The 22,895-nt window shown below is 51.9% G+C and overlaps 1 protein-coding gene across 1 annotated transcript; it reads right to left on the minus strand.

The window, feature by feature from the left end:
* Positions 1-1,605: 1,605 nt before the first annotated feature.
* On the minus strand, positions 1,606-16,619 carry EEF1A2 (eukaryotic translation elongation factor 1 alpha 2). Its single transcript, XM_064465414.1, has 8 exons — positions 16,462-16,619; positions 14,860-15,082; positions 10,900-11,079; positions 9,555-9,851; positions 5,274-5,424; positions 3,050-3,306; positions 2,729-2,963; positions 1,606-2,022 (listed from the first exon to the last, which is right to left on the minus strand). The coding sequence occupies exons 2-8, from the start codon at positions 15,001-15,003 to the stop codon at positions 1,895-1,897; spliced, it is 1,392 nt and encodes a 463-aa protein (XP_064321484.1). The 5' UTR covers positions 15,004-15,082; positions 16,462-16,619; the 3' UTR covers positions 1,606-1,894.
* Between the last annotated feature and the right edge of the window lie 6,276 nt (positions 16,620-22,895).

The following is a 22,895-nucleotide window of genomic DNA, read 5'->3' on the forward strand; positions in this document are numbered from 1 at the left end:
GTTCCTGCTGCTTTTAAGGGTGGAGGAAAAACACGCACATGGTGATGTTCTCCTGCCCTGCTTGGAAATACCCAGGAAGGGGCACAAGCCCACCATTCTGGTTCAACAACAACATGCCCCAGGAGCTGGGAAATGCAGGAGGAACTGGAAGATGAGATTAAATTATCAGTGGGAAAACAGCCTTCTCCCACAGTTGTGCTGTGCCTGGAGGGATCCCCAGATCCCCTTCCAATTTGTGGCATGCCAAGGACACAGCACTTCATAGAGCCCAAATGCTGCATCAAATCGATTTCTGTGGAGGAGGCTGGTGGCTGCTGTGGGTATGAAGATGGATGAGGAGCCTTGGTGACCTGTGCACCCAGTTTTGGGGAAGGTGGTTCAGTGAGCTGGTACGTGTCTGCCTGCTGTCAGACCGCTGCATGGGATGGGGACAGTGTTAGGGGAGCAGGCAGCAGTGGCTTCATGCAGCGCTCTGTAATTCAGCTTGGTGTCAGCTCCTTGAGGCTCTGCCTGGGGGCACTTAGTGCTGCAGAGCATCAGATGTTAATTAGGATCATTAAGGGCTCCTGTAACACAAACAGTAATGATGCTTGTGCCTCTGGGACTCTCCTGGGAAGCACCTTACTTGGTGGCATGCACTCCCAGCGCTGTGACTTCTCCTAAAAGCCGAGTCATGAGCACAGACAACCTCAGGATGCCCCAGCAGACTGCTAACCCCACCTCCAGGGAGGAAATGTCCCTTGGAAATGTCCCAGAAGCACCCTTACACGTCCTCCCTCCACCTCCCTGCCCTGCCATACCACCTCCCGCTCCTCCCCGTGCTCAGTTCTCCCACCCTTTCCTCCTCAGAGCACCTGGCAGTTGCATTTTGGTCAGTCCTAAACACTCAGCAGACACAACCCTTTGGACTGGGACAGATGATACTGGCTGGAGTGGGGAGAGGCGCAGGGCTGCAAGTTTGCTATGGGAGCCAAGACACCATCCTGGGTGAAGATCATGAGTTTTGGGGCTTCTTGGGACTTCTGAGTGACGTCTGGGCTCCAGCACATGGCTTCAGTCAGGGAGTTGGTTCCTGTCACATCGTTTGGAAAGGGCTGGAGGATCCATGTGTGTGAGGCAAGGTGTGTAGAGAGACAGCAGCCTTGGCCACTTCTCCCAAAATGATGGGTATTGAATAAAAGTGATGCTTCCAGCCCTTCAAGGAGGAATGGGGTATGGTATTTTCTCTCTTTAAATGGCATAACTTTAGGGGATTAACTTAAGCTTATTTTGCATGGAAAAAATATAATAAAGACCCTCATAATTGTTATTAGAAGACTGAGCAGGTTAAGGACAATATCAAAACCCAGGCTGCTGTAAGAGCAGCCCCTGCTTTAGGCTGGGGGAATCAGACCAGACACCATAATCGATCGAGGGGCAAGAGCTGGGGAAGGGCAGGGTGCTGGGTGACACCCTGGATATTGGTGCCAAGCTCTCTTCGTTCCTCCGAATTTCCATCCTGGCCCTGCCTGTGCCCATCCCCACCATCTGCTCTAAGTAGGACTACAGGAAACCCATCAAAACCAGCCCATCCCAATGACAGATGCACACACAGAGCTCCACACCTTTTGGGTTGGTTGGTTTGTTTTGTTTTTTTGTGTTTTTTTTTTGTTTGGGTTTTTTTTTTCCACTGTGGATGTTGTACCAGTTTTATTGGTAAAATTAACATGAAGCCTCACAAACGCTGGAACATGCTTTTCCTTTTAAAGAATTTCCACTGGACCTTAATGGTGAGCATCCAGTCGTTGACATATAAACTCTTACAAGCTGATGTGCACACATGCGCCCGGGGGAGACGGTGGCAGCGTCCTGGTGTCAGGGATGGTTTCTGCGCGATGCACTGGGAGCCCACAATTCATTTTCCAGCCTTCTGGGCCTTCTGGGCAGACTTGGTGACTTTACCGGCCCCACCGCTTTTCTTCTCCACGTTCTTGATGACGCCCACGGCCACGGTCTGCCGCATGTCACGGACAGCGAAGCGGCCTGTGGGGTGGAGAGAGGAGGGATGTGAGTGAAACACAGCCACCCTGCCCTCCCTAAGGCTGAGATCTTCTGGGTGGGTGATGGTGGGATCTACACCCACCAGTCGTGCTGCCATGCGTTATCCCTGTCCTTGAAGCAGGTTCCTGCCCTGAGCCACCAACACTTGCTCTGACTGCCAAGCTAGCCTGATGCTCCTCTCTGTTTAAATGGATATTTGTTAAACTTAAATCACATCTGCTTTCTGCAAGCTCCTGGCATTGCTAAAGCTTCCAGGTGTACAACATCATCCAAGGAATGAACAGCACTTCCCTGCATTAAAAGGTGTCCTCTGCTGAGCAAACATCTCTGTTTCTTCTCGTGACCAGCTGTGGTTTAGGGCAGAGATGGGGAAACTGAAAAGTAGTTCTGCACTCAGAAACCATCAGGGTTTAGGAACTTTGAAGGAAACATCCTGTTGCTCCCAGAGGGAAAACCCAGCCCTGCCTTTGGAAACCCAGCTCAGCAGAAAGCCCTTCCCACCCCATCAACCCTAACAAAGTTCATGCATCAGATTTTGCACCCCCAGCACATGAGTGAGCAAACAAACGTGCTCAGCTCCTTCCCCAGTCTAACTGGTGGGGGATGCTCAGCACATCTGGTGTGAGCTCTGCAATCATAGAGACTTCATGCTCCTCTGCAGCAGACCTCAAAAGAGGCATTCCCTTACCAAGGGGTGGGTACTGGGAGAAGCTCTCCACACACATTGGCTTGCCAGGGATCATCTCCACAATGGCTGCGTCACCCGATTTCAGGGACTTGGGGTTGTCCTCTAGCTTCTTGCCAGAACGCCGGTCAATCTTCTCCTTCAGCTCAGCGAACTTGCAGGCAATGTGTGCGGTGTGGCAGTCGATGACAGGCGAGTAGCCGGCACTGATCTGGCCCGGGTGGTTCAGGATGATCACCTGGGGGACAGAGCGGTGTCAGGGCAAGGCTGGGAGCCAGCTGATGGTGGCAAACCATGCGTGGTGGCACCACCAGCTCTGCTGACCTGAGATGTGAACTGCGCTGCCTCCTGTGGCGGGTCTGACTTGCTGTCCCCGCAGACGTTCCCGCGACGGATGTCCTTGACGGAGACATTCTTCACGTTGAAGCCAACGTTGTCCCCGGGGAGAGCCTCACTCAGGGCCTCATGGTGCATCTCCACAGACTTCACTTCAGTGGTGATGTTCACAGGCGCAAAGGTGACCACCATGCCGGGCCGCAGGATGCCGGTCTCCACCCGGCCTACAGGGACTGTGCCAATCCCTATGGAGACAAGGACAGAGCAGAACAAAATGTAACCTGCTTGGCATATCCCTGGGGCAGAGCCTGGCTGCAGCAAAAGCAAGATACCTTCAGTGGTTTTCACCAATGACCACATTAACTTCTTGCAAAACAAAAAACCCCAGATTTTAGCTGTAAGGTCAACATTAGGGTCTCCAAAATTGCCACACGTCTGTTCTTTCTACCCAATGTTTTGTAAAAAAGGAGTAATACCACAATGAGAAGGCCCTGAGAAACCCACATGCCTTGAAAGCTCTTCCTTTGCAGCTGCTGTGGCACCTCCTGTGTGGAGGACTGGGCCCATGATGGCGTGCATGCAACACGCTCCATATCCCTGGTGACCACACCATTAGCACGGGATGAAGCCCAAATCTGCCAGGGAATGAGGGTGGCCCATTAAATGAAGGGGAATGTCACCCTGTGACATCAGGAGACTTCAAGAAAACTCACCCTTGAAGTCAGGTGGAGAATCATTAAGAGAAACAACCTTGAAAAGAGGTTGGCTGGACACATCTGCTCCTCCACATCCACCCTGCTGCCTCCACCTCCCCCCGTCCCACAGTGCCTCTGCTCTCTAAGGACCTCCCTAATGGTAAAACTGTATCTTTCCCCCAGCTGAGCTAGGGGGGGACACAGACTTGCTCACCACTTTTCATCTCCATTGCAAAACAAAAGACTGCATTAAAAAGCCTGCTAAACCCATGTTCAATCCCTGGCTGTTTTCTGCAGTGCACACAGAATCACAGGATGGTGGGGGTTGGAAGGGACCTCTGGAGAGCATCTGTCCAACCCCGTGCTGGAGCAGCCGCCCCCAGAGCAGGGGCACAGGGCCGCGTCCAGGCGGGGTGTGAATGTCTCCGGGGAAGGGACCCCACAGCCTCCCTGGGCAGCCTGTGCCCCTGCTCGGGCACCCGCACAGGGAAGAAGTTTTTTCTCATATTGAGGTGGAAAAATGTGGAAAAGGGCTGGAAACGGCTGTGCCAGCCTGATCCGGCAGTCGGGGACTCAGCAGGGCTGCCCACTGCTGCCAGCAGGTCAGAGAGCTCATGGTGTATTTATAGCTCAGTAAAGTGTCCCCATCACCACTCCAGAGGGAAGAGGAGACTTGCCGACCAACGCATTCCCTACATGGCTGGCACCATGGGCCAGCTTGGCAGATGGAGGTGCCAGTGATGGACACCAGCATTTGGGAAGCCCAGGCAGACCGTGGCCAAGCTGCCACGCACCAGCCTCACTGCTGACCCTCCCCGCTGGCCTTGTCCCTCATCCGGGCCCCAGCACATTTTTGCTGCCTCCATCTTGCCCTGCCAGCCATGACCTCTGGAACATCCAAATTTGCAGCTGTTTTGGCATTGTGTATTCCCCGGGGAGAACTCACAAACCTGCTGCTCCTCTCCGGTCACTGGGCACCTTTGGGCATATCACCCTCCAATCCCAGACAGCCCAGTCTCCAACAGGGTCTTTGCCCTGGAGCTAACACCCTTCTCCCCAACATTATGTCAAGTTTGAGTTCAATCCTCCATCTTCCCAATACCTGGATATGTCATTCCCAAATTCCCATGGAATGAAGACTCTGGGTAAAGTAGAGGGAAGAGGGACTGTGCTGAGGTGGGTGTTGGTCTCTTCTCCCAAGTTATTAGCAATAGAATGAGAGGAAATGGCTTCAAGCTGCATCAGGGGAGGTTTAGATTGGATATTAGGAAAAATTTCTTCACTGCAAGAGTGGTCAGGCACTGGAACAGGCTGCCCAGAGAGGTGGGGGAGTCACCATCCCTGGGGGTGTTTAAAAGACGTGTAGACGCAGCACTTCACAGTGCTACTTCTACAGCTTCGCAGACTTCAGGGCACGGTTTAGAACACATGGTAGTGTTGGGCTGACGCTTGGACTTGATGATCTTAGAGGTCTTTTCCAACCTTAATGATTCTGTGATTCTAAGGCTTTTGCTCACCTCCAATCTTGTAGACGTCCTGGAGGGGCAGGCGCAGGGGCTTATCTGTGGGGCGGGTTGGGGGCAGGATGGTGTCCAGAGCCTCCAAGAGGGACACCCCGCTGGCGTTGCCTTCCTTGCGCTCCACCTTCCAGCCTTTGAACCAAGGCATCTGGAAACAGAACAGCAACAACATGCACTGGGTGTGCCCGTCCTCAGCATTCAGAGGTGATTCCAGAGAGACATTCCACCAGGACAACCTTCATGGAGTCAGTCCAACCATCTCCTTGCTTTACCTGGGGACTGGGGAGCACTTTTCACTCCACCATCCCTGCAGGCTTATCCGTACCCCCTTGCTCAATCTCCCCCCTCTCTCCTAGAAACACATAAAACATCCATTAATAGGAGAAAAAGGATAAAGTGGATAAATCCAGCAAATTCACAGTCCCCATTCTCAACACAATCCTGTGGATGTCGCCTTCCCATGCCAGCTGCATGGATCCTGCTCTCCAGCAATGATGGCACAGGCATCACAGAGTATCCAGCCAAGTCCCAACTACAAAGCACCCAAACTTCAGTCCTGGGAACCAAGTTTCATCAAGGCAAGCCCCAGAGAGACCCTTATCTCCACTTGCTCCTTCTATCACCCCTCCAGGGTTTGGTTTTTAAATACTGGCTTGGGAGGATGCTGAAAACCTGGCGCTTGCATTAGGGATGGGCAGGATCATTTTTCACAGATACTCTCTGCTCCTGCCCTAAACTGGATCCTTGAAGCTAAAACTGGCCAGAAAAAGTCAGAGGGATAGGGAAATGTGCTCAGTAGAGGCCATGGTTTGATGCAGGTGATGCTGCACATCTGGAAGCTGTAGCAATGCCTGGGGCTTGTCAGCAAGAAAAATTCAGTCCTGGGTCTGAAACAACCCTGATGCAACAAACAAAGATCAAAGCCTGCAAGGTCATTCCCCCTTGCTTCTGCACAGAGAGATTTAGACAATATTTTCCCATTCAGATGTGAAACGCTGCCCGTGTGCCCCAGCTCCATTGCACACATTATGGATGTGGCTTTTCCCTTAAGCACCAACACCAGTGGCACAGTGCATTGGGTACGGGGCTGGGGCTAGGGATGAAATGGGACCCTCAAAGCGTCCCCAGTTTCACAGTCATCCCTGGAGGACACGGCTATGCCAAGGTGGGTTTCCCATCCTGCAGTCTGCACCGCTTTCGGGAAGGAGAGAGAGGAAGACCCGGGTCCAGCCAGGGAATTCAGCCTGCATAAAACGTGTTCAGGTCAGCCTTCCTCAGAGGGTCGTGTCTACACCAATTGCCCTCCTCGGTGACAGAGGCAGGAGGAGCCCGGAGACTCTTTTGCAGGGGGATGCTTCCCAGGGCACTGCAGCTATTGCCATGCAGCCAGCCCCAGCGTCAGGCTAACAGCCCAGCGAAATGATAAATCCAGCCAGCCGGTGACAGAGCCTCATGTGATGCGCAGGATGACTCAGACCTTCCCCCCAGCCTGCTGTCGCATGGCCCGAAACACCGGGCAGGCATCCATGTGAGCAGCTGCCCCGGCGGCCGCCTGCCCATGGGCTTTGCTCTCGAGGGTGATGGCCACCCGCGTGCCCGCAGCTCCCCTGCAAGGCTTGGGGACACAGACAAAAGGCAACCTCTGCCCCATGATGCCTGGCTGTTAGAAACATCATTTTTCCCTTCCATGCTTTGTCCAGAAAACTTCTGACATGCCAAGAATTAGATGAAGATGCACTTCGACACCTTCTGGGGAGAAATTTACTCTGAGAAACCTTGGCATGGCCCCAGGGTGAGAGGCATCTGCAAAACCTGGTTTGTGCTGCCTCTTAGGGCCACCCAAGTAAAACCTCTCTAATATATCCCCCAAATCTGTTTCCCAAAAAGCAATTGCTGTTCTATCACTCCTATGGCAAAAGCAGGATCTGACCAAACCCGGCAGCCAGACAGGCTAAACTGCAGGCTCAAGCCCCCGCAAATAACAGCTGAGCTCCAACTCTTTTGCACCCCAAGTGCATTTTACAGAACAGCCACCTTTGATTTTACCCAGCCCATGAGCATCCCGACACACCCACCCCACACACCCCAACACTGAGGCTGCAGCCCCGGGCCACCATGCTCCCTTGCACTGCAGATCAGGTGTGTTTGGGTTGCAGCATCCCACGGGCTGAAAGTCTCCTAGACCTCATCGAATGGCCCAGTTCTGTCAGCTGCAGCAACAAAAAGCTGGTTTCAGATAAAACCCCATTTGCCAAAAAGCTCTCAAATGTCAAACTTTGATGGAAGTGCAGTCCAGCCGTCATTTTTTTGCAGTCAGCCTGGGGCTGCTGTGCAACAGGGACATGGGCTGGCTCCAGCCTGATGTACCACCACACCTCCCCTTGCCTGGAGGTGACAGGAGCTGCAGGGACGTCACGGCTCTAATTCCCACTTTCTGATAAGTCCCCTGAGAGACAGACAGACAAGTCACTTGACTGCCTTGTGCTTTAGTGAAACCCTCCCAGAAACTGCGAGTGAAAAAAAATCATAGCTTTTTTGGGTGAGGAATGAGGAGAGATGTACACTAGCCTCCTGCTCAAGCTTTCCTAGATGGGGTGCAATATGGGAAAGAGGCGTCTGTCCCAAGCCGGTGTCCTGGCAAAGACAGGACAGGGACCACCTGGGGACCACAGCACGGGGAGGACCCTGCACCCTCTCCAGCAAAGCTCATGTTGATCCAGACCTCTGGCCAGAAGTTCTTCCCCATTCCCCAGCTCTGGCAGCTCCTGGGAACCCACCCTGGGGCCAGCTGCTTCCTTATGGCAGAGGGGTGAGTTATTTTGGCCCCTGCCTTCTCTCAGGCAGCACATCACGTTGAGAACATGCTCTGACACCTGTCCAGAGGCAAGGGGCCAGTGAGCCCCATCCTGCTCCATGCCTCCCCTCTGCAGCCTATTAATAGAAGAATTGTTCAGGATCATCTTCCCGGCCCAGCAGCTGCTGACATTTGGAGCCTGTCTGATTTGAGGCACCCAGGAACTATGTGGCTGCGTTTGGCATGGCCGCAGCTGACCTTTATTCCAGTTCTGCTCTGCAGGGGACAGGAATCTCCCAAGCACCCCCAAAATTCCTTCCTTCCAAGCCAGCCCCAAGAGAGCTGCCTTTCCTGTGCAAGGCTGTGAGTTGCGTTACATGACACGAGAGCTTGCGTTGCAGGACTCCTCTAGCTCAGCCCTGCAACCCTTGACCTCCCTCAATATGTTTCCTCCCTCGTCACAGAGCCCTGACCCATAATCCACAGGTGAAGTCCTAAAGCCTTCTTAAGCATCAAATTTCCCATTGGTTTCACAAGGGTTGGCTGGGGGTTTCTGGTATGAGCAATTTGCTCAAGGTCACCCAAAAGCCAGCAGGAGAGCAGGGACCTTCCTCTAGCCAGAACTTTCCAGCCCGTCATTTCTTTAGAAGACTAAAGCTGGGGTAGATTTTTCTCAAAAAAATACGAATGTAACAACTGCTACTGGCAGTTGGCCAGCCAAGCTACCCTCATCCTTCTTCAAGCTCTTCTTTCTCCACTCCTGTCATGAAATAATGGCAAGGGCACCCTGCCTTTGTGTCCCCACCACCCCCATCACTGATGCATAGAGGGAGAGAGCTTGTAAAAAGCAACTGCAGAAAGACCAAACCCAAATGGATACTCTAGGAAACCGTGTCTTTGACATGGGAAACCTGGTACCTCCCCAAGCAAAAGTCACCTTAAGAAGTGAGGTCCCAGCACTGGAAGCGGAGGTGTGGCCATCACAGCGGCACATGGCACTGATGGGAAACAGCACCCGCTACCCAACACATGGGAGCCCAGCTGTGTGGCGGGAGCTGTTACAAGCCTGTGACAAGATCGTGTTATTTCTCTCAGAAAACAATGCCCTAAAAACACACATTATATTCCTGCTGAGAGTGACAATGGCTGTGGATGGCTCCAATGTCATCATGGGTCTGACATTGTGAACCCTTCAAATCTCATCCCAGAAGCAAAGCCATCAACTCTTGAAGATGCTCATGTTTAGCCACTGGAGTGCCTGGCCATGGTACAGCAAACAGCGTGCCCATGAACAGCGCACCCATTCATCCTGGCTCGGCACAATCAGAGCTACGTGACAAACACATCTAGGCTGGCAACGCGGGCCATTACGCACAACAGGTGCGTGAAACGTGCCTGAGGTTTTCAGAGCACGGAGGTCAGCTTCAGCCTGGATGGGAAGAGTTGGAACGGGGGGAAAAGCCTAACGCAAAGCGCACACTTACATTGGGAGAGGGCTCCAGCATGTTGTCTCCATGCCAGCCCGAGATGGGCACGAAGGGAACTGTGGCTGGGTTGTAGCCAATCTTCTTGATGTAGGCGCTGACCTCCTTGACGATCTCATCATAGCGTTTCTCGCTGTATGGGGGCTCTGTGGAATCCATCTTGTTGATGCCCACGATGAGCTGCTTCACCCCCAGGGTGTACGCCAGCAGGGCATGCTCACGAGTCTGCCCATTCTTGGAGATACCAGCTTCAAATTCACCGACACCGGCAGCAACGATCAGGACAGCGCAGTCAGCCTGGGGGGAGAGAGCTAATGAATTGCTTCTGTCCCCAGAGAGCAGTGCCCCTGGTGACACCCTGAGCTTTGAGTAAGTCCCAGATGAACACTACTCATGGCTTGGACAAACTCCCTGCTGATCTACCTCAAAACTCACCTAACTGTGTTATTTCAGACTTGCCAAATGTGCATGGCTTTCCAACGTGGGTTGGAAACCAGGGTGGGTCCCTCCAAGTTGCATGACTCTAGCCAAGACCTCATTTTGATCATCAAGGGATGCACAGCCAAGGCCTTACCGAAAGCCCTGCTGAAGTCTTGTAAATAATCTCCCTGGGTGATGGATGAGACTACTGCCATGCAAACTGTGTTCCCTGGCTTGCTTCTGTACCCAGAGCCTACAGCAGAAGCTGCCTGGGTTTGATGGAAAGCCATGCCCAACACAACTGGCATAGCAATGGGATTCCCATTCACTGGGCATGCAGTGAGGCTCATCCAGCACTCATCAACCAGTGAGATGCAGGAATGCCCTGCAGTGCAATGAGGGGAAACTGTCCTACCCTGGAATGGTAGACCATGGAGTTTGGCAATGTGATGAGGTTTATGGGACAAAGACAACCGTTTCGAGAAAAAGGAATAAAAGACCCATGAAGTCTCCTTTAGCCAATAAAACCTAAGGGATTGTTGGAAGTTTCTTGTATACCTTAGTTAGCTGAGTCTAAAATAATGTGGGAGAAACCCTCACCCAAAGGCGTGTGGGTCATAGCATCCCACCTCCCAGAGAGGCTGTATTCATCCCCACCTCCTCCAAGTAGGGGAAAAAACACCACTCTGTACCCAAGGAGGCCCTTTCTCCCAGATGCCCAGGAAGATGCAGGACCATGGCGAGCTGGGTCCCCTGGCGCTGCCCAGCATCTTGCACGGGCCCTGCTCAACGCCACTTGATGTCTGCTGTCTCAACTACCCACCTCCAAAAGAACTCCAACAGCACCTACATGACACTGGGCTCATCAGGAAGCCTCAGCTTCCCACGTCTAGCAGTCCCCCACCCCCTGGCCACCATTTCTCACCTGGGAGGTCCCAGTGATCATGTTCTTGATGAAGTCCCTGTGGCCAGGTGCATCAATGATGGTGATGTAGTACTTGGTGGTCTCAAACTTCCACAGCGAGATGTCAATGGTAATGCCACGCTCGCGCTCAGCCTTCAGCTTGTCCAGCACCCAGGCATATTTGAAGGACCCCTTCCCCATCTGGAAAACACAAAGGCAAGAGCTGGTAAGAAACCCAAGCCCACAGCACTGGTGCCAACAACCCACCATCCAGAACAAATCCCAGGCTCACATAGGCAGAGGGTCACATTGCAAACATTGAAGGCAAAATTCCCTAAATCCAATGGCAGTGACCTATTTACTAATAAGTACAGGTGAAAGGAGATATTGCTCTCAACACATTCCTCAACAGGATGATGAGAGGCTGGAAGAAGAGCTGTGGAGTGAATTTGTAAGTGGATGGGGAGGAGCTGGAGCCAGTGACTCCTGAGGTCTCCACCATGAAACGCCACGGTCCTGCACTGCTGTTGGGATATCACGGTGCTACAGAATTACACAGCAACGGTGTAAAGCTTCTTCTTGTTGCATTTTAATCTATTAACCAAACCTGTGAGACAGCTGGTTAGTGGGAAAGGGCACTGCTGTACAAGTGGGGCCATAACTGACAGGAGTGTAGGAGGGGAATGGGTTAAAAGAAAATGAAATGCAAGCTGGTTGCTATGAGCAGAATAGAAACGTGATTGATTTTTGCCACAGAGTGTGTGAATTCACATGAAAAGCTACTGTGAACTGCAGCCAGACCAACTGTTCTTGCCAAATGGCCAAAACCTCAGCCAACGTTGTAATGCATAAAGCCATGCTAGATGAGATTAGCTACAGCAAATCTCTCTGTCCTGTGATAAAGCACATTCCTTGGTAAAACCACAATGTCACTTCTGAACTGCTTTCTCCTTTGGGTCAGTGTCCTTTGACATCATGCCATCAGGGAGAGACAGACTTCCTCCCCCAGCCCAGAGATGGTGCTCCCAGTCTGAGCTGGGATCCTGCCAACATGGAGATGGGGCAGCACAAGACCACCCCTTGCTGTCCACACTATGTGCTGGGGAAGGCTGGGGAGCCCAGCCAAAGCAAAGGGTTAATGGGCATTGATGATCAGCTCTTGGCCTCAGTCGCAAGGTTTTGTTTAAGATGAAAAATGGAATTTAGGTCATCTGCAGATGATTTAATGGGCTCTAACCACTGTGCAAGGACAGAGCTGTGAATCCTGCTCCCATCCATCTGTCCCGGTGTTCTCTGCAACTGCAGTTTCTTCTGGAGTATCAATGAGTAAAATTTATTATAGCCAATTATAAATCACTGATCCAGAAGGAAGAGCTTCATGATTGCAGGCAGCGAATGCTTCAGTGGTGATCCGCGCCAAGAAGGCTAACGCAGCATCACATGTGAACGCGTCCTGCCTGCACCGTGCCCAGGGGCTGATCTGCCCCTGGCTCCTGCACTCCAGCCCCATGCCTGGGCAGCACGAAGAATTAACAGTGCTGGCCCATCTATGTAACAGCTGAGAGCTGTGATGACTTTGCAGCTTGCTCTGGAAGAGCACAAGCAAAATCCTAAAGCCAGGGGCAAGCCTCCCCCTCCTCAGAGGGGACAGTGCATCTAAAGGGTGATGCCCCATCCCCACTGGGCAGCTGGGAGCATTCACACCTGCAGGAAGAGCAGTTGGGGGGGTAGAAAAATCCAGAATCAAATGTCTGCTCCTAAGCGTCCTCCTGGCATTGGCCTTAGTGAGGGGACAGAGCAGGAGCTTGGAGGCCAACCTTTTCCAGCAAGCACATCAAACCCCTCTCTTGCCAGGCAAAAAGGAGGGGGTCGTCAGGGTGTGCTTATTTACTGACGGAAATAGCAGAGATAAACTGAGGAATGGCGCCTTTTGTGCAATGCATTAATGACGGGTAATTCTTGGGCAGGAGCTCAATCAGCACATCCCACAGCCTTTCATCCATCAGCAGCCTATTCCTTCACTTCTGGATGGGAAACTGAGGCACAGAGCAGACCCCTAGCTCTCCATGGGAGCTGAGTGGGAATCAGCATCTCATTGCAGGCACCCACAACCACGCACACAGAGAGCTGGTCATCTCGTGTGAAACCCCCCTCAGAACTCAGCATCATACATAACTTGAAGACAAATGAGATCCTTTATTTAGCAAACAGTTTCCCTCGTTTCACGGGGTATATTCAGTTACCCCGAGATATTGTTGAAAAAAACACAGGGTATTATCTAGCTTTGCACAATACCTTCCCTGTTCAGTGCCGGAAACAGCCTGATTTTCCTTGATCAAACCCCAGTGGAGGGACAGCTTTCTGTTCAGAGACCACAAATACTGATTTTCTTCAGTTTTTTTTCTAAACAGAACAACTCTTCTTTTGAAGATACGGTTACCTCTCTCCCTGAGTCAAAAGAAAAAAGAATCCTTTCTCTTTTCTCTTAAAAAAAAAAAAATAAATCAGACCCTGGGGGTTTTGTTGGGTTTTTGGGTGCACGCAGGCCTCCATTTCCTGCGAATGCCACCTAATGGAAGAAAACCCTTCCCCAGCCCTGCATCAGAAAATGGAGTCTGTAAGCTCAGTCAATAGGCTATTAATAGCAGCTTCCAGTCCCCGCGTATTCTCACAAGTCAGTGAAAGTGTCTGTTCAATTAGAATAGCCACAATCACATCTACAATAACATAATCATGCCATATCCGATCTGTAGGTGAGGGGGGGAAATAGAGAGGGATATCAGTGATCATTTTAAATCAGGGGGAGAGATCATTTTGTATGAAGGAAAAAGCTCTTTGCTTAAGCGCTAGAAAAAAGGGCTCACAGTGAGGCAGGAAAATGGGTGGTTTAGCTAGGATGTGATCAGCAAATTCAAAAGGTTAAGACAGACAGACAGCAAAACATATAATTAAGAGTGGCAGCTCTGTAAACATCCCCCCCCCCAATGAAATGTGGGATCTTGTCCAGGGGAAATAATAATAATAATTTAAAAAAAAAAAACATCTAGGGATATCTGCTTTAAAGATTCATGGAATGACGATGACAAGCCATCTTCTTAGAGACCAGATCTGCCCTGTCAATAACACAGCCAGGCTTTTCCTGGCTCACCCACCTCTCTAGAATTTACCATCATTAATTTCTGAGAGCTTCCAATTCACATTTTTCTCCCCAAGACTATTTCTCCTCTTTAATCTTTGTGTTTGCCACATGATAGGTTTTGGGTGGTGCTTTACTGTGTGACAGCCTGCTAAATGCATGCACTATTATATTGCTACCAATGTCACCATTGTAAGAGCTAAACAAAAGGTTTTAAATTAAATGCTCATGCTTCATGCCTGCTTCTCTATATTAAAGGCTACCAATCAAGCTACATATCAGGCCATATGCTTGAGAAAAATGAGAATGAGATTTTTAACAAACTGGATCAAATCAAAAACAAACTGATGCTGCACCTTGTCCCCAGCACGCACTGGAAGTAGATGCTTCAGGGTGAAATTCAGAGAGTCTTGCACTAGGCAGTGAGGGGTTATCAGGTTTTACTTCTCATGCACAATATTTAGAAGAAATTTCATGCCCTGAAGCACCATGGTTTGTGGCTCTTCCAGAATCCTGGCGACTACCGCCAGTTCCCTAACCCATCTTGCAGACCTCGCCGTGCCCCTGCCCTCATTAACAGCCTGCGGCAGGGAGTCCCCCAGCTCCAGAGAAGAGGGTGGTGAGTGCCCAGATGGCCTATTTTCCCAAGGCCAGAGAAGTCGGGAAGACCCAAGGGTGCAGAGGGAAAAAATAGATGGGAACAAAGGGAGAAAGAGAAGGTACGAGAAGGGCAGCACCAGGAAGAGGGGAATACTGCCCACGGGTCACTTGTGGGGCATCAGCATGGAGCATCCCTGCGGGTGGGAGTGTGGGGTGGGGGGCACGCTGAGGGTCGGGCTCCTCACCTCGGCAGCCTCCTTCTCAAATTTCTCAATGGTCCTTTTGTCAATGCCCCCGCATTTGTAGATGAGGTGCCCGGTGGTGGTGGATTTCCCAGAGTCCACATGCCCAATGACGACGATGTTGATATGCGTCTTCTCCTTCCCCATGCTGGTGGGCTACGTGGGGCTGGCCGGGGCAGGCAGTGGCAGGGAGGGCTGTGGGAACGCAGCTGCCTTTCTGGGGAGGCTGCAGGGGAAGAGGCAGTCACATCAAAAGACCCCTGTGACAGCACCCTCCCAGCCCATCGGGGATGGCTCTCTTCCCCTCACCCCACCTTCCAGCTGGACCATGCACCTCATCCCAGCCGGGGGTGCCCGGCCTCGTCTGGTAGCCCTGTTTGCGCTGGGATGGAGCCAGCCCGCCCCTGGAGGAGACCAGCCAGGCTATTTCTGGTCGCCGCGTACAGCCTCCAAGTCTCAGCAAGATGCCACGTTTTTAAGTGTCTTGCCCTCCACCACCCTCCTGGAGACCCCCAGTTCCCAGGGCTACGTCATCAGTGCCTCGAAGGTGCCCTCCCTCCCCCGAAAGCCTTCCTCCGGCTCAGGACTGTTACTGGTGCCTTCTCGGTCTTTCCAAACCTGAGGGCATCTCCTCCATGTTGTGGGTGCCCTGGGAGGAGCCATGGGTGCCTGTCCCCACAGGCTGCCCTCGCTGCTCCCAAGCTGTGTACGGTTCGGGTGACAATATGGTGTCCGCAAAATGGGACAGACAAAAATAGCCCTCGCCTGCTCCCCTGAGCAGGGCTGCAAACCGTGGGGCTGCCGAAAGCTTGGTGGAGCAGGCTAAGCCTGCAGTGGGGGAGTTTATTATATTTTTCTGCCATGGATATGGATGAAACAGAGGGAGGAGGCTAAAAACGCAAATCAATATATCCGGGGAGCTGTTCTGGCATCTCCCAGCGTTACCATGGCTCTGCAGCTGCTACACAAACCCAGCACAATTAGGAGCTTTAATTTGACGTCTAATAAAATCCAATTTTATGAATCTGCCCATAAAAGTAAAGGAGGTCAGGAGTTTGCTGCTGTAATAGCGATTCAGCCATGCGGGCAATAATATCCCCTGCGAGAAGCCTCCCTGGGCAGCGGGAGCCCTGGCTGCCCCGTCCCTCCCCTGCCCTTGAACAGCTCCAGCCTGGATCTGGCCATTTTGCAGCTCCGCTGAGGTCGGGTCCCCGGCAGCGCCCAGCCCTGGGCGCGGGTCCCGCTCCCCCCTGCGCACCCCCAGCACCCAGGGTGGGAGATGCGGGGCCGCTCGGGGAACTGGAGGTTTATTTTATTTGATTTCCCCCCAAGGCGCTAAAGGCTGGGGGGGAGGCGGGTTATTTCCCACCTGCGGGAAGAGGCACCTGCAGGATGAAGGAATGGCCCTGCCCTATCCTCTTCCCCCCCACCGGGGGTACCCCCCCACCCCCGGGCCCGGCAGCACCCCATGCACACGGGGGTGGCGTGTGCACTGAACCCCCGCAGCCCCTGAAGCAGGACTCCCCCCCCCCCCCCAAGCCCGGTCCCCCCCGCTGCGGAGCGGCCCGGTCCCGGCGCGGCGCGGGGGGGTCCCGGAGCTCTTACCGGAGCGGCGGTCGGGGCGGCAGAGGCTGCCAGCTTGGGCTCCGGCGGCTTTATCTCCCCGGGAGGGGCCCACCTATTGACGGCGGCAGCGCAATGCAGCGACCCCCCCGCACTACGGCAATGCGGTACCGGGCGGGGGAGGAGGAGGCGCGCCGGGGGGAGGAGGAGGAGGAGGAGGAGGCTGTGGAGGAGGAGGAGGAGGAGGGTGAGAGAAGGGCGAGGCGCGGGGGGGGACAGAGATGGGGGACGGGGCTGGGAGGGAGGGAAGGTGGAAGGATGGGAGAAACAGAGGGACGGAAGATGGAAGGATGGAGGGAAGGAGGTGGAAGCATGGGTGATAAAGGGATGGGAGGAAGATGGAGGGATGGGAGAAACAGAGGGATGGGAGAAATGGAGAGGTGGGGAGAGATGGAGGGGTGAGAGATGGAGGGATGGGGAAATGGAAGGATGGAAGGGCATAGGTTGGAGGGAGACAGCAGGATGGAAGACAGAGAGATGGGAGGAAGCTGGAGGGATAAAAGATGGAGAGATAGGAGAGATGTAGGGATGGAAGATGAACACATCAAAGGGAAATGAAGGGATGGGGAGAAGGAGAGATTGGAGATAGAGGTGTGGGAGGAAAATGGAGGGATAGAGGAAGATGGAAGGAAGGGCTTTTTGGAAGAGAGGGTAAATGATGGAAATCCTGGTCCAGGGGCAGTAGGGTAGATGAAGGTCAAGCAGGGCTTGGACTGCTATGGGTCCCCCTTGGCAGCTTGCGGGTGAAGGGACAGGGCTGGCATGGGACAGGGGCCCCAGGCCACCGAGTGCCACAGGCCCTGCTCTGCCCCTAGTGGGGCCAGTGGCGCAGAAGGGCTGTTTTCCCACATGTGCTTGGAGGAGAGGCGTCCCTGCACGGCATGCTGGGCAAAAGCATCCCTGGACAGAGCCCTGCAGGCACTGACCCACATTTCTGCCTCGGTGGAAATGCGTTAGCCCAGGAGCAAACAGCAAAGCAAGGAACAAATAGAGGAAAACAGATTTCTGCACCTGCAACACGTATGTTGGCTTCTCAAGAATTTGTGTTTTATTAACATAATCTCATTTAATGGGAGATGGGGTTCAAATCCTGGGCGGACAAGGAAACCATAAGTAATCTCCTTCGGTAATACCATTAAACTTTCTTTGCATAAAAAAATATAACATATAGTGGTCAGAACACTTCTACCTGTGGCAGCTGTGCAATTACAAGGCTAATGCAAAATCTTCTGTGTCCCAAAGCCAAATATAGGTCAAAAGAAAGCTAATTTTGAATTAAGCTATATAATAGTCCAGGCCAATTTTATGGCCTAGACCATCTTTCCAGTGAATTTAAGAGCTAAATCAGATACTCTTAGGTACTCTTATGAAGGTACTCTTACCTTCATAGTCTAAGGTTTAAAAACTTACACATCATGTAGATTAAAATGTTACTAGCCTCTCATTAATGTTAAAAGGGAGACTTCATTTTTTTATGAATGTTATAGTTCATTGGTATTTTCTTAGAAAGATGATAGGAAAGATATCTTTTAGTTTTTTGCAGCATTCCTTGTGAAACACAAAATGCATGAAGTGCCAGGAAAAATAAAAAGAAACTTCCAAGAGGAAGGTTCTAAGACAGCATTTAAAGGCATTGACCCAGCCTTGTTTTGGGGTAGGAGGAGTAGTGTTACGCTGGGTCTGGATGTGCCGGGGATGGACACCAAGTTCAATAATGCGTAGGAGGGATGGGTATATAAATCCTTTATTGTTCCTATCCATATCTGAGTGCTTTGCCAAAAATAATCCCCCCTTTTTATACAAGGGCTTCAGGCAGCCTGAGAACGGACCTCAGCAGGGCAGAGGCTGCATTTGCTAATGAAGACTTCAGCCTCCACAGAGATGGAGTAAATCCCAGGTCCCTCTGCCCCTCAGGCCAGGTGAATGTGTGATGAAGCCCTCCTCTCTCTGTTCCTTCTCCGGAAAAGAGAATTTGAATTTTCACCCCTGTTCCCAGGCAGGGAAAAGAAAAACAGGCAGTGCACTGTGCTTTACTTCTACAATGAAACAGAGCCTGACAGCCCATCGGACTATAAATAGTACGGGACACGAGTAGGAGAGAAGGCTGTCAGACCTGGCAAATCCCAGCTCGGTTAAACCAACTTGTGCCCAGCCTCCGAGAAGCTTAAAGCCACAGCTATGTGCCCAGGTCTGGCTGGTGCCTGGAGAAAAGGGTTTCACCGAACACCTGCAGACCCCAAGGACCATCAGGCTCAATTGTCACACCCGAGTAGAACCGTTTTCCATCCTGTAAAATAGTGGCAATCTGTCCTTAAATGTTCAGCTATGTAAAATAAGAGAGACCTGAGCAGGCAAAATCTGGGGGCGGCTGAAGTTTAGCGCCTTGTCTCCATCCATCTGGCTTCAGATTCAGGTCCCAGCTGAAACAATTCTTCTACATCCTATTTAGGCTTGATTCCTTTCCCTCACCCCAAAAGCCATCACCAAATGATTTGGGATCACTCAAGAAAATGGAGACCCCCCCAAAGGGAAGGGCAGCCTGCACACACGCATGGCAGGTGCCTATTACCCCTTTCCCCATCACCTCAACCCCACCCAGCCCCACAGCCCCTGGGTAAGGATCTGATGCTTTAAGCTGTACTAAAATTCCCGTCTGCCCAGGCGTAATAATTGAGATTTTTGTTTTCCAAAGAGGCCCCGCACGGTGTGACTGGGAGAGTGAATAATCCGCAGTGCTGGTAATTTGTATGTATCTGGGATGCAAACACCCCAGGCTGCCTGCCTGAATTTGCCTTCGCGCTGGGGGTGTTTCTTCCCATGAGTAACGCATTCAGCTAACTGAGTGCTTGCTTTTTTGTCTCTATAAAATGCATCAGGTCTCCTTTGAAGGCAGGGGTTTAGGCAGAGCAAACAGCAGCCATGAGGGATGCCTGCCTTGATGTTGCCCCAGAAGCCCTGCTCTTGCCAGGGAAAAGTCAGGGCTGGACACAGGAGTGGCTATAAATCACAATTTTATTCCTCCTTCCCATGCAAAGCAATAGAGATATTTTCCCTGAAAGGAAGAAATGCAGGCCTCATGCTGGCCTCATGGAACAGCCATCAGTAAAGCAGATCCGAGTGTGCAGGGCAGCAGTTGTCCTCCATAGGACAGCTTTATGGAAGGGGTGAACACTGTTAGGTTTCCTTCTTTCCACGGTCAGGGTTTCAGCTCCTTCCACACCAGTTTTGGAGGCTTTGCAGAGGCTTTGCACCCAGATGTTTCAGCATTTACCATCTGCTGGAAGCGGTCAAGCTCAAAACAGCAAGATATTGGCCATCTTCTCCTCCTCTAGACAACATCCCCTAGCAATCCCAAGTGTCAAAGCTGGTGCACATCAAACAGGCATTCCCACTTCAGTTAAACCCCATCTTAACTGGGGTTAAGATGGGACAGGATCTGGGAGATGCCCACTGCATCTCCCAGAGGTACCTAGAGCGTGTTACGTGGAGTTGGCTTTGAGGTCACCCCTTCCAGGCCCCCATGTGGATGAGCCGTGCCTCCCTCTATGTTTGCCTGGCAGCACTCCCTGCCCAAGGCACCAAACAGGAGAAGAATTCGTGAAACTTCTAATGTGAGCAGGTTTCTCAGGTTGTGCTCATGCTGTAGACACGGAGAGGGGAGATGAAGACAGAAATGATGGGATGGAAAGGCATGGGAAGAAGGAGAAGGGGAGTATTTTGAGATCCTGCACTCAGCGCATGCTGCTGATACCTTTAAATTGGAGCTAGAGTTTTAAAAATAAACTTCAGAGGTGATAACAAGATGCCCAAGCCCTCCAGCCACCCGGCCAGCTGGGGACGGTGTCTGGTGTCACCCCTGATGGGACAGCAGCATGCCTTGTGCAAGGCAGGGTGCACCAGGCACCCAAGGACCCACCAGCGTGCTCACACCGCTGGGACCTGCCCTCGGGGTTTTGGTGTAGCCACAGCCGTCCGATGCCTGCGGCGATCTGAGGCAGCAATGCTGGAAGGACAATGCTTAAAGGCCTTTACACTGTCCCCATCCCTCCTGGCATGGTGGTAGCAGTGGACCCAGTCATGCCATGGGGACACTCCTCCAGAAACCCTTTTTCCACCAAACAGCTGAGTTACTGAGTCGAGACAGGGAAATCCCTCCACCCAACAGCAGCCATGCCCCATCGCCAGTGTTGTAGGTATTCACACATAAAACTCAGCTCAGCCGTGGAAAGCCTCTGGAGCCGTGGGTGCCGAGGCAGCTCCCATGTCAGCTCCCAGTGCCCACGTTCCCCTGGAAGCACAGCAGAACAGCTTCTCATTTTGATCACTTTTTAATAACAGCTGGACATTACATGCTTATGGGGTGAAAACCTTCCTCTGGTGGTAACTCACTTGCCTTAATAACTCTCCATCCTTTATTAAAATACCACATACGAGCAGCGTATGTTGCTAAGGCTCAGTATTTGGACCAGAAAGCAATGCAGAAATGTCCCCAGTGTGCGAGGCGCCGGGGCTATTGGGACAGTGTGGGGAGCAGGGGAAAATGGCCCCAGAGGGGCTGAGCCACCCCCAGCTGCGTTACCTGACCTGGTTAGTGGCACCTTAAGCTGTGAGTCCTGTTGCAACAACACAGGGGAGCAAAATCTCTGCGTGTAGCATAAACCCCCAATTTGCTGAGAGCCCTGCGCAGCCCAGGGACCCACCCACGCTCCAGCCAGCCTCAGCAGGTGACAGTACAGAGATCAGCCTGGCAGACGGGGCTGATTTTTAATCCCTTTCCTTAAGAAGCCACAACACACACATACCCTGTATCTCTATGTCCCCTGCAAGCAGCTTGCAGGCTGTTGGCCCAAATTCAGCCAGGTTGAGAGAGAGGTGGTGGCCTCAGAGATAAAATTACCAGAAGCTCATCCCTGCAGGATGCAGCTCCTCCAGCACCCTCTGATACTGCTCCCTCACCCCACCTCTCCGAGCTCAGCAGCACCCCAGGGGTTATAAGAGACCCTTGGGTGCACATCCCCAGGTCAAACGCAGCAGCTCCTCACCTAAATTCAGATTTCCTCTGAAGATTTTAACTCCTGCACTGCTCTTCACCTTCCTCGCTGTCATTTTAATATTGCTACTCTATTTCTTCCTGCTCTCCAAGATGCTGCTGGCAGCAAGGAGGCTGTGGAGGATAAAACTGCTCAGTCTGAGCTGCTGTCTGTCTGGGAAGCAGCCAGGACGGACATTTCCATGCTCTGAAATCTTTTTTAACTCCAGGGAGGAGAAAAACACTTCAGATGCATCTCTTTAGGGACACCCTGACATTTCTGCCACATGGATGTAGCATCTGCGAGGGCTGCTAGAAGCTGATCCTGTAAATCTCCCCATGTTCTGAGGAGGGGACAGACCCTGATCTAGGTCAAGCCCAAGTGAGATAAGACACCTCTGCCCTGTGGTTTAATACTGTTTGCAGGATGCTAGGGAGCTCCTGGAATGCACTGGTTTTACAGCAAGGGAGTCTGATGCCATATCAAGCTACAACAGATTGATGTGTTTGTTTTGGCAGCTGTGCACATCTCTGAGTTAGGAAAAGCCTGCATTAATTCTGGGGACAGCTTTTCTTATTAAACCACAGCTACTGAGTGAAAAGAGCCCTGGCTGCTCATATCTTCTGATCACTTTAGTCAAAGGACTGATAATGGAGATACCTGGCTCACAGCATAAGCTTTAGATGCATCCAGAGGGAGAAATAAGGATCAGGGAACTTAATGAGAAAATTTGTTGGTGAACCAACCCCCATCAAAGCCCAAGGATTTACACTAGCAAGGTATTTGTTTGCATGTGTTTTGAATTCACTGAATGGTAGTGAAATCTCCCCCAAGTCCATGTAGGAGATGTTGGCCTAAGAGTTTTCTGTAGAGAGATGGATCCTGCTCAATGCTGCTGCTGGTTTCTGCAAGATGATTTTCCAGGTTGCCCAGAGAAATAGACGGGCCAAAAGTCAGGAACTCATGGGTCCAAGTTCACCTAAAGCCTCTGGAGTACAGCAAGCAGCAGTGGTCTCTCTTCACTGCTTTTTCCAAATTGGAAACATCCCTTTTGCACAGACAAATCGGGCAGTTTGTGACTTTCTACCTAATCCTCCCCACAATGTGCATATTTGCAGATCAGACTCAGAATTTTGGGGGCCCTGATGCCAATTCCCCATGCCTTTTGGGAAATCAGCCCTGAGTGCCTGCACCCCTTGGCACAAACTGCAGGCGAGGACAGCAGAGCTGCCCCCATTGCTGCAGGGACAGTGGTGCATGCCCCGATCTGACTTCGGTTTATTCTCCAGCCAAGGTGGCATTTGGGTCACTTTGCTGCATATATTCCAGAAAGGCAGAGCACAATTTCCAGACAACAGGTAGAACATGCTGCTCATGTTGTGCTTA

Source organism: Phalacrocorax carbo, chromosome 14, assembly GCF_963921805.1.
Source record: "Phalacrocorax carbo chromosome 14, bPhaCar2.1, whole genome shotgun sequence".
Taxonomy (NCBI): domain Eukaryota; kingdom Metazoa; phylum Chordata; class Aves; order Suliformes; family Phalacrocoracidae; genus Phalacrocorax; species Phalacrocorax carbo.

Excerpts from the sequence above, each read along its gene's own strand:
- EEF1A2 (XM_064465414.1), bottom strand. The coding sequence starts at position 15,003 with ATGGGGAAGGAGAAGACGCATATCAACATCGTCGTCATTGGGCATGTG. Across the intron at positions 11,080-14,859 it reads TTGAGAAGGAGGCTGCCGAG|ATGGGGAAGGGGTCCTTCAA; the intron begins GTGAGGAGCCCG and ends TGTGTTTTCCAG. Across the intron at positions 2,023-2,728 it reads CTCCCAGTACCCACCCCTTG|GCCGCTTCGCTGTCCGTGAC; the intron begins GTAAGGGAATGC and ends TCCACCCCACAG.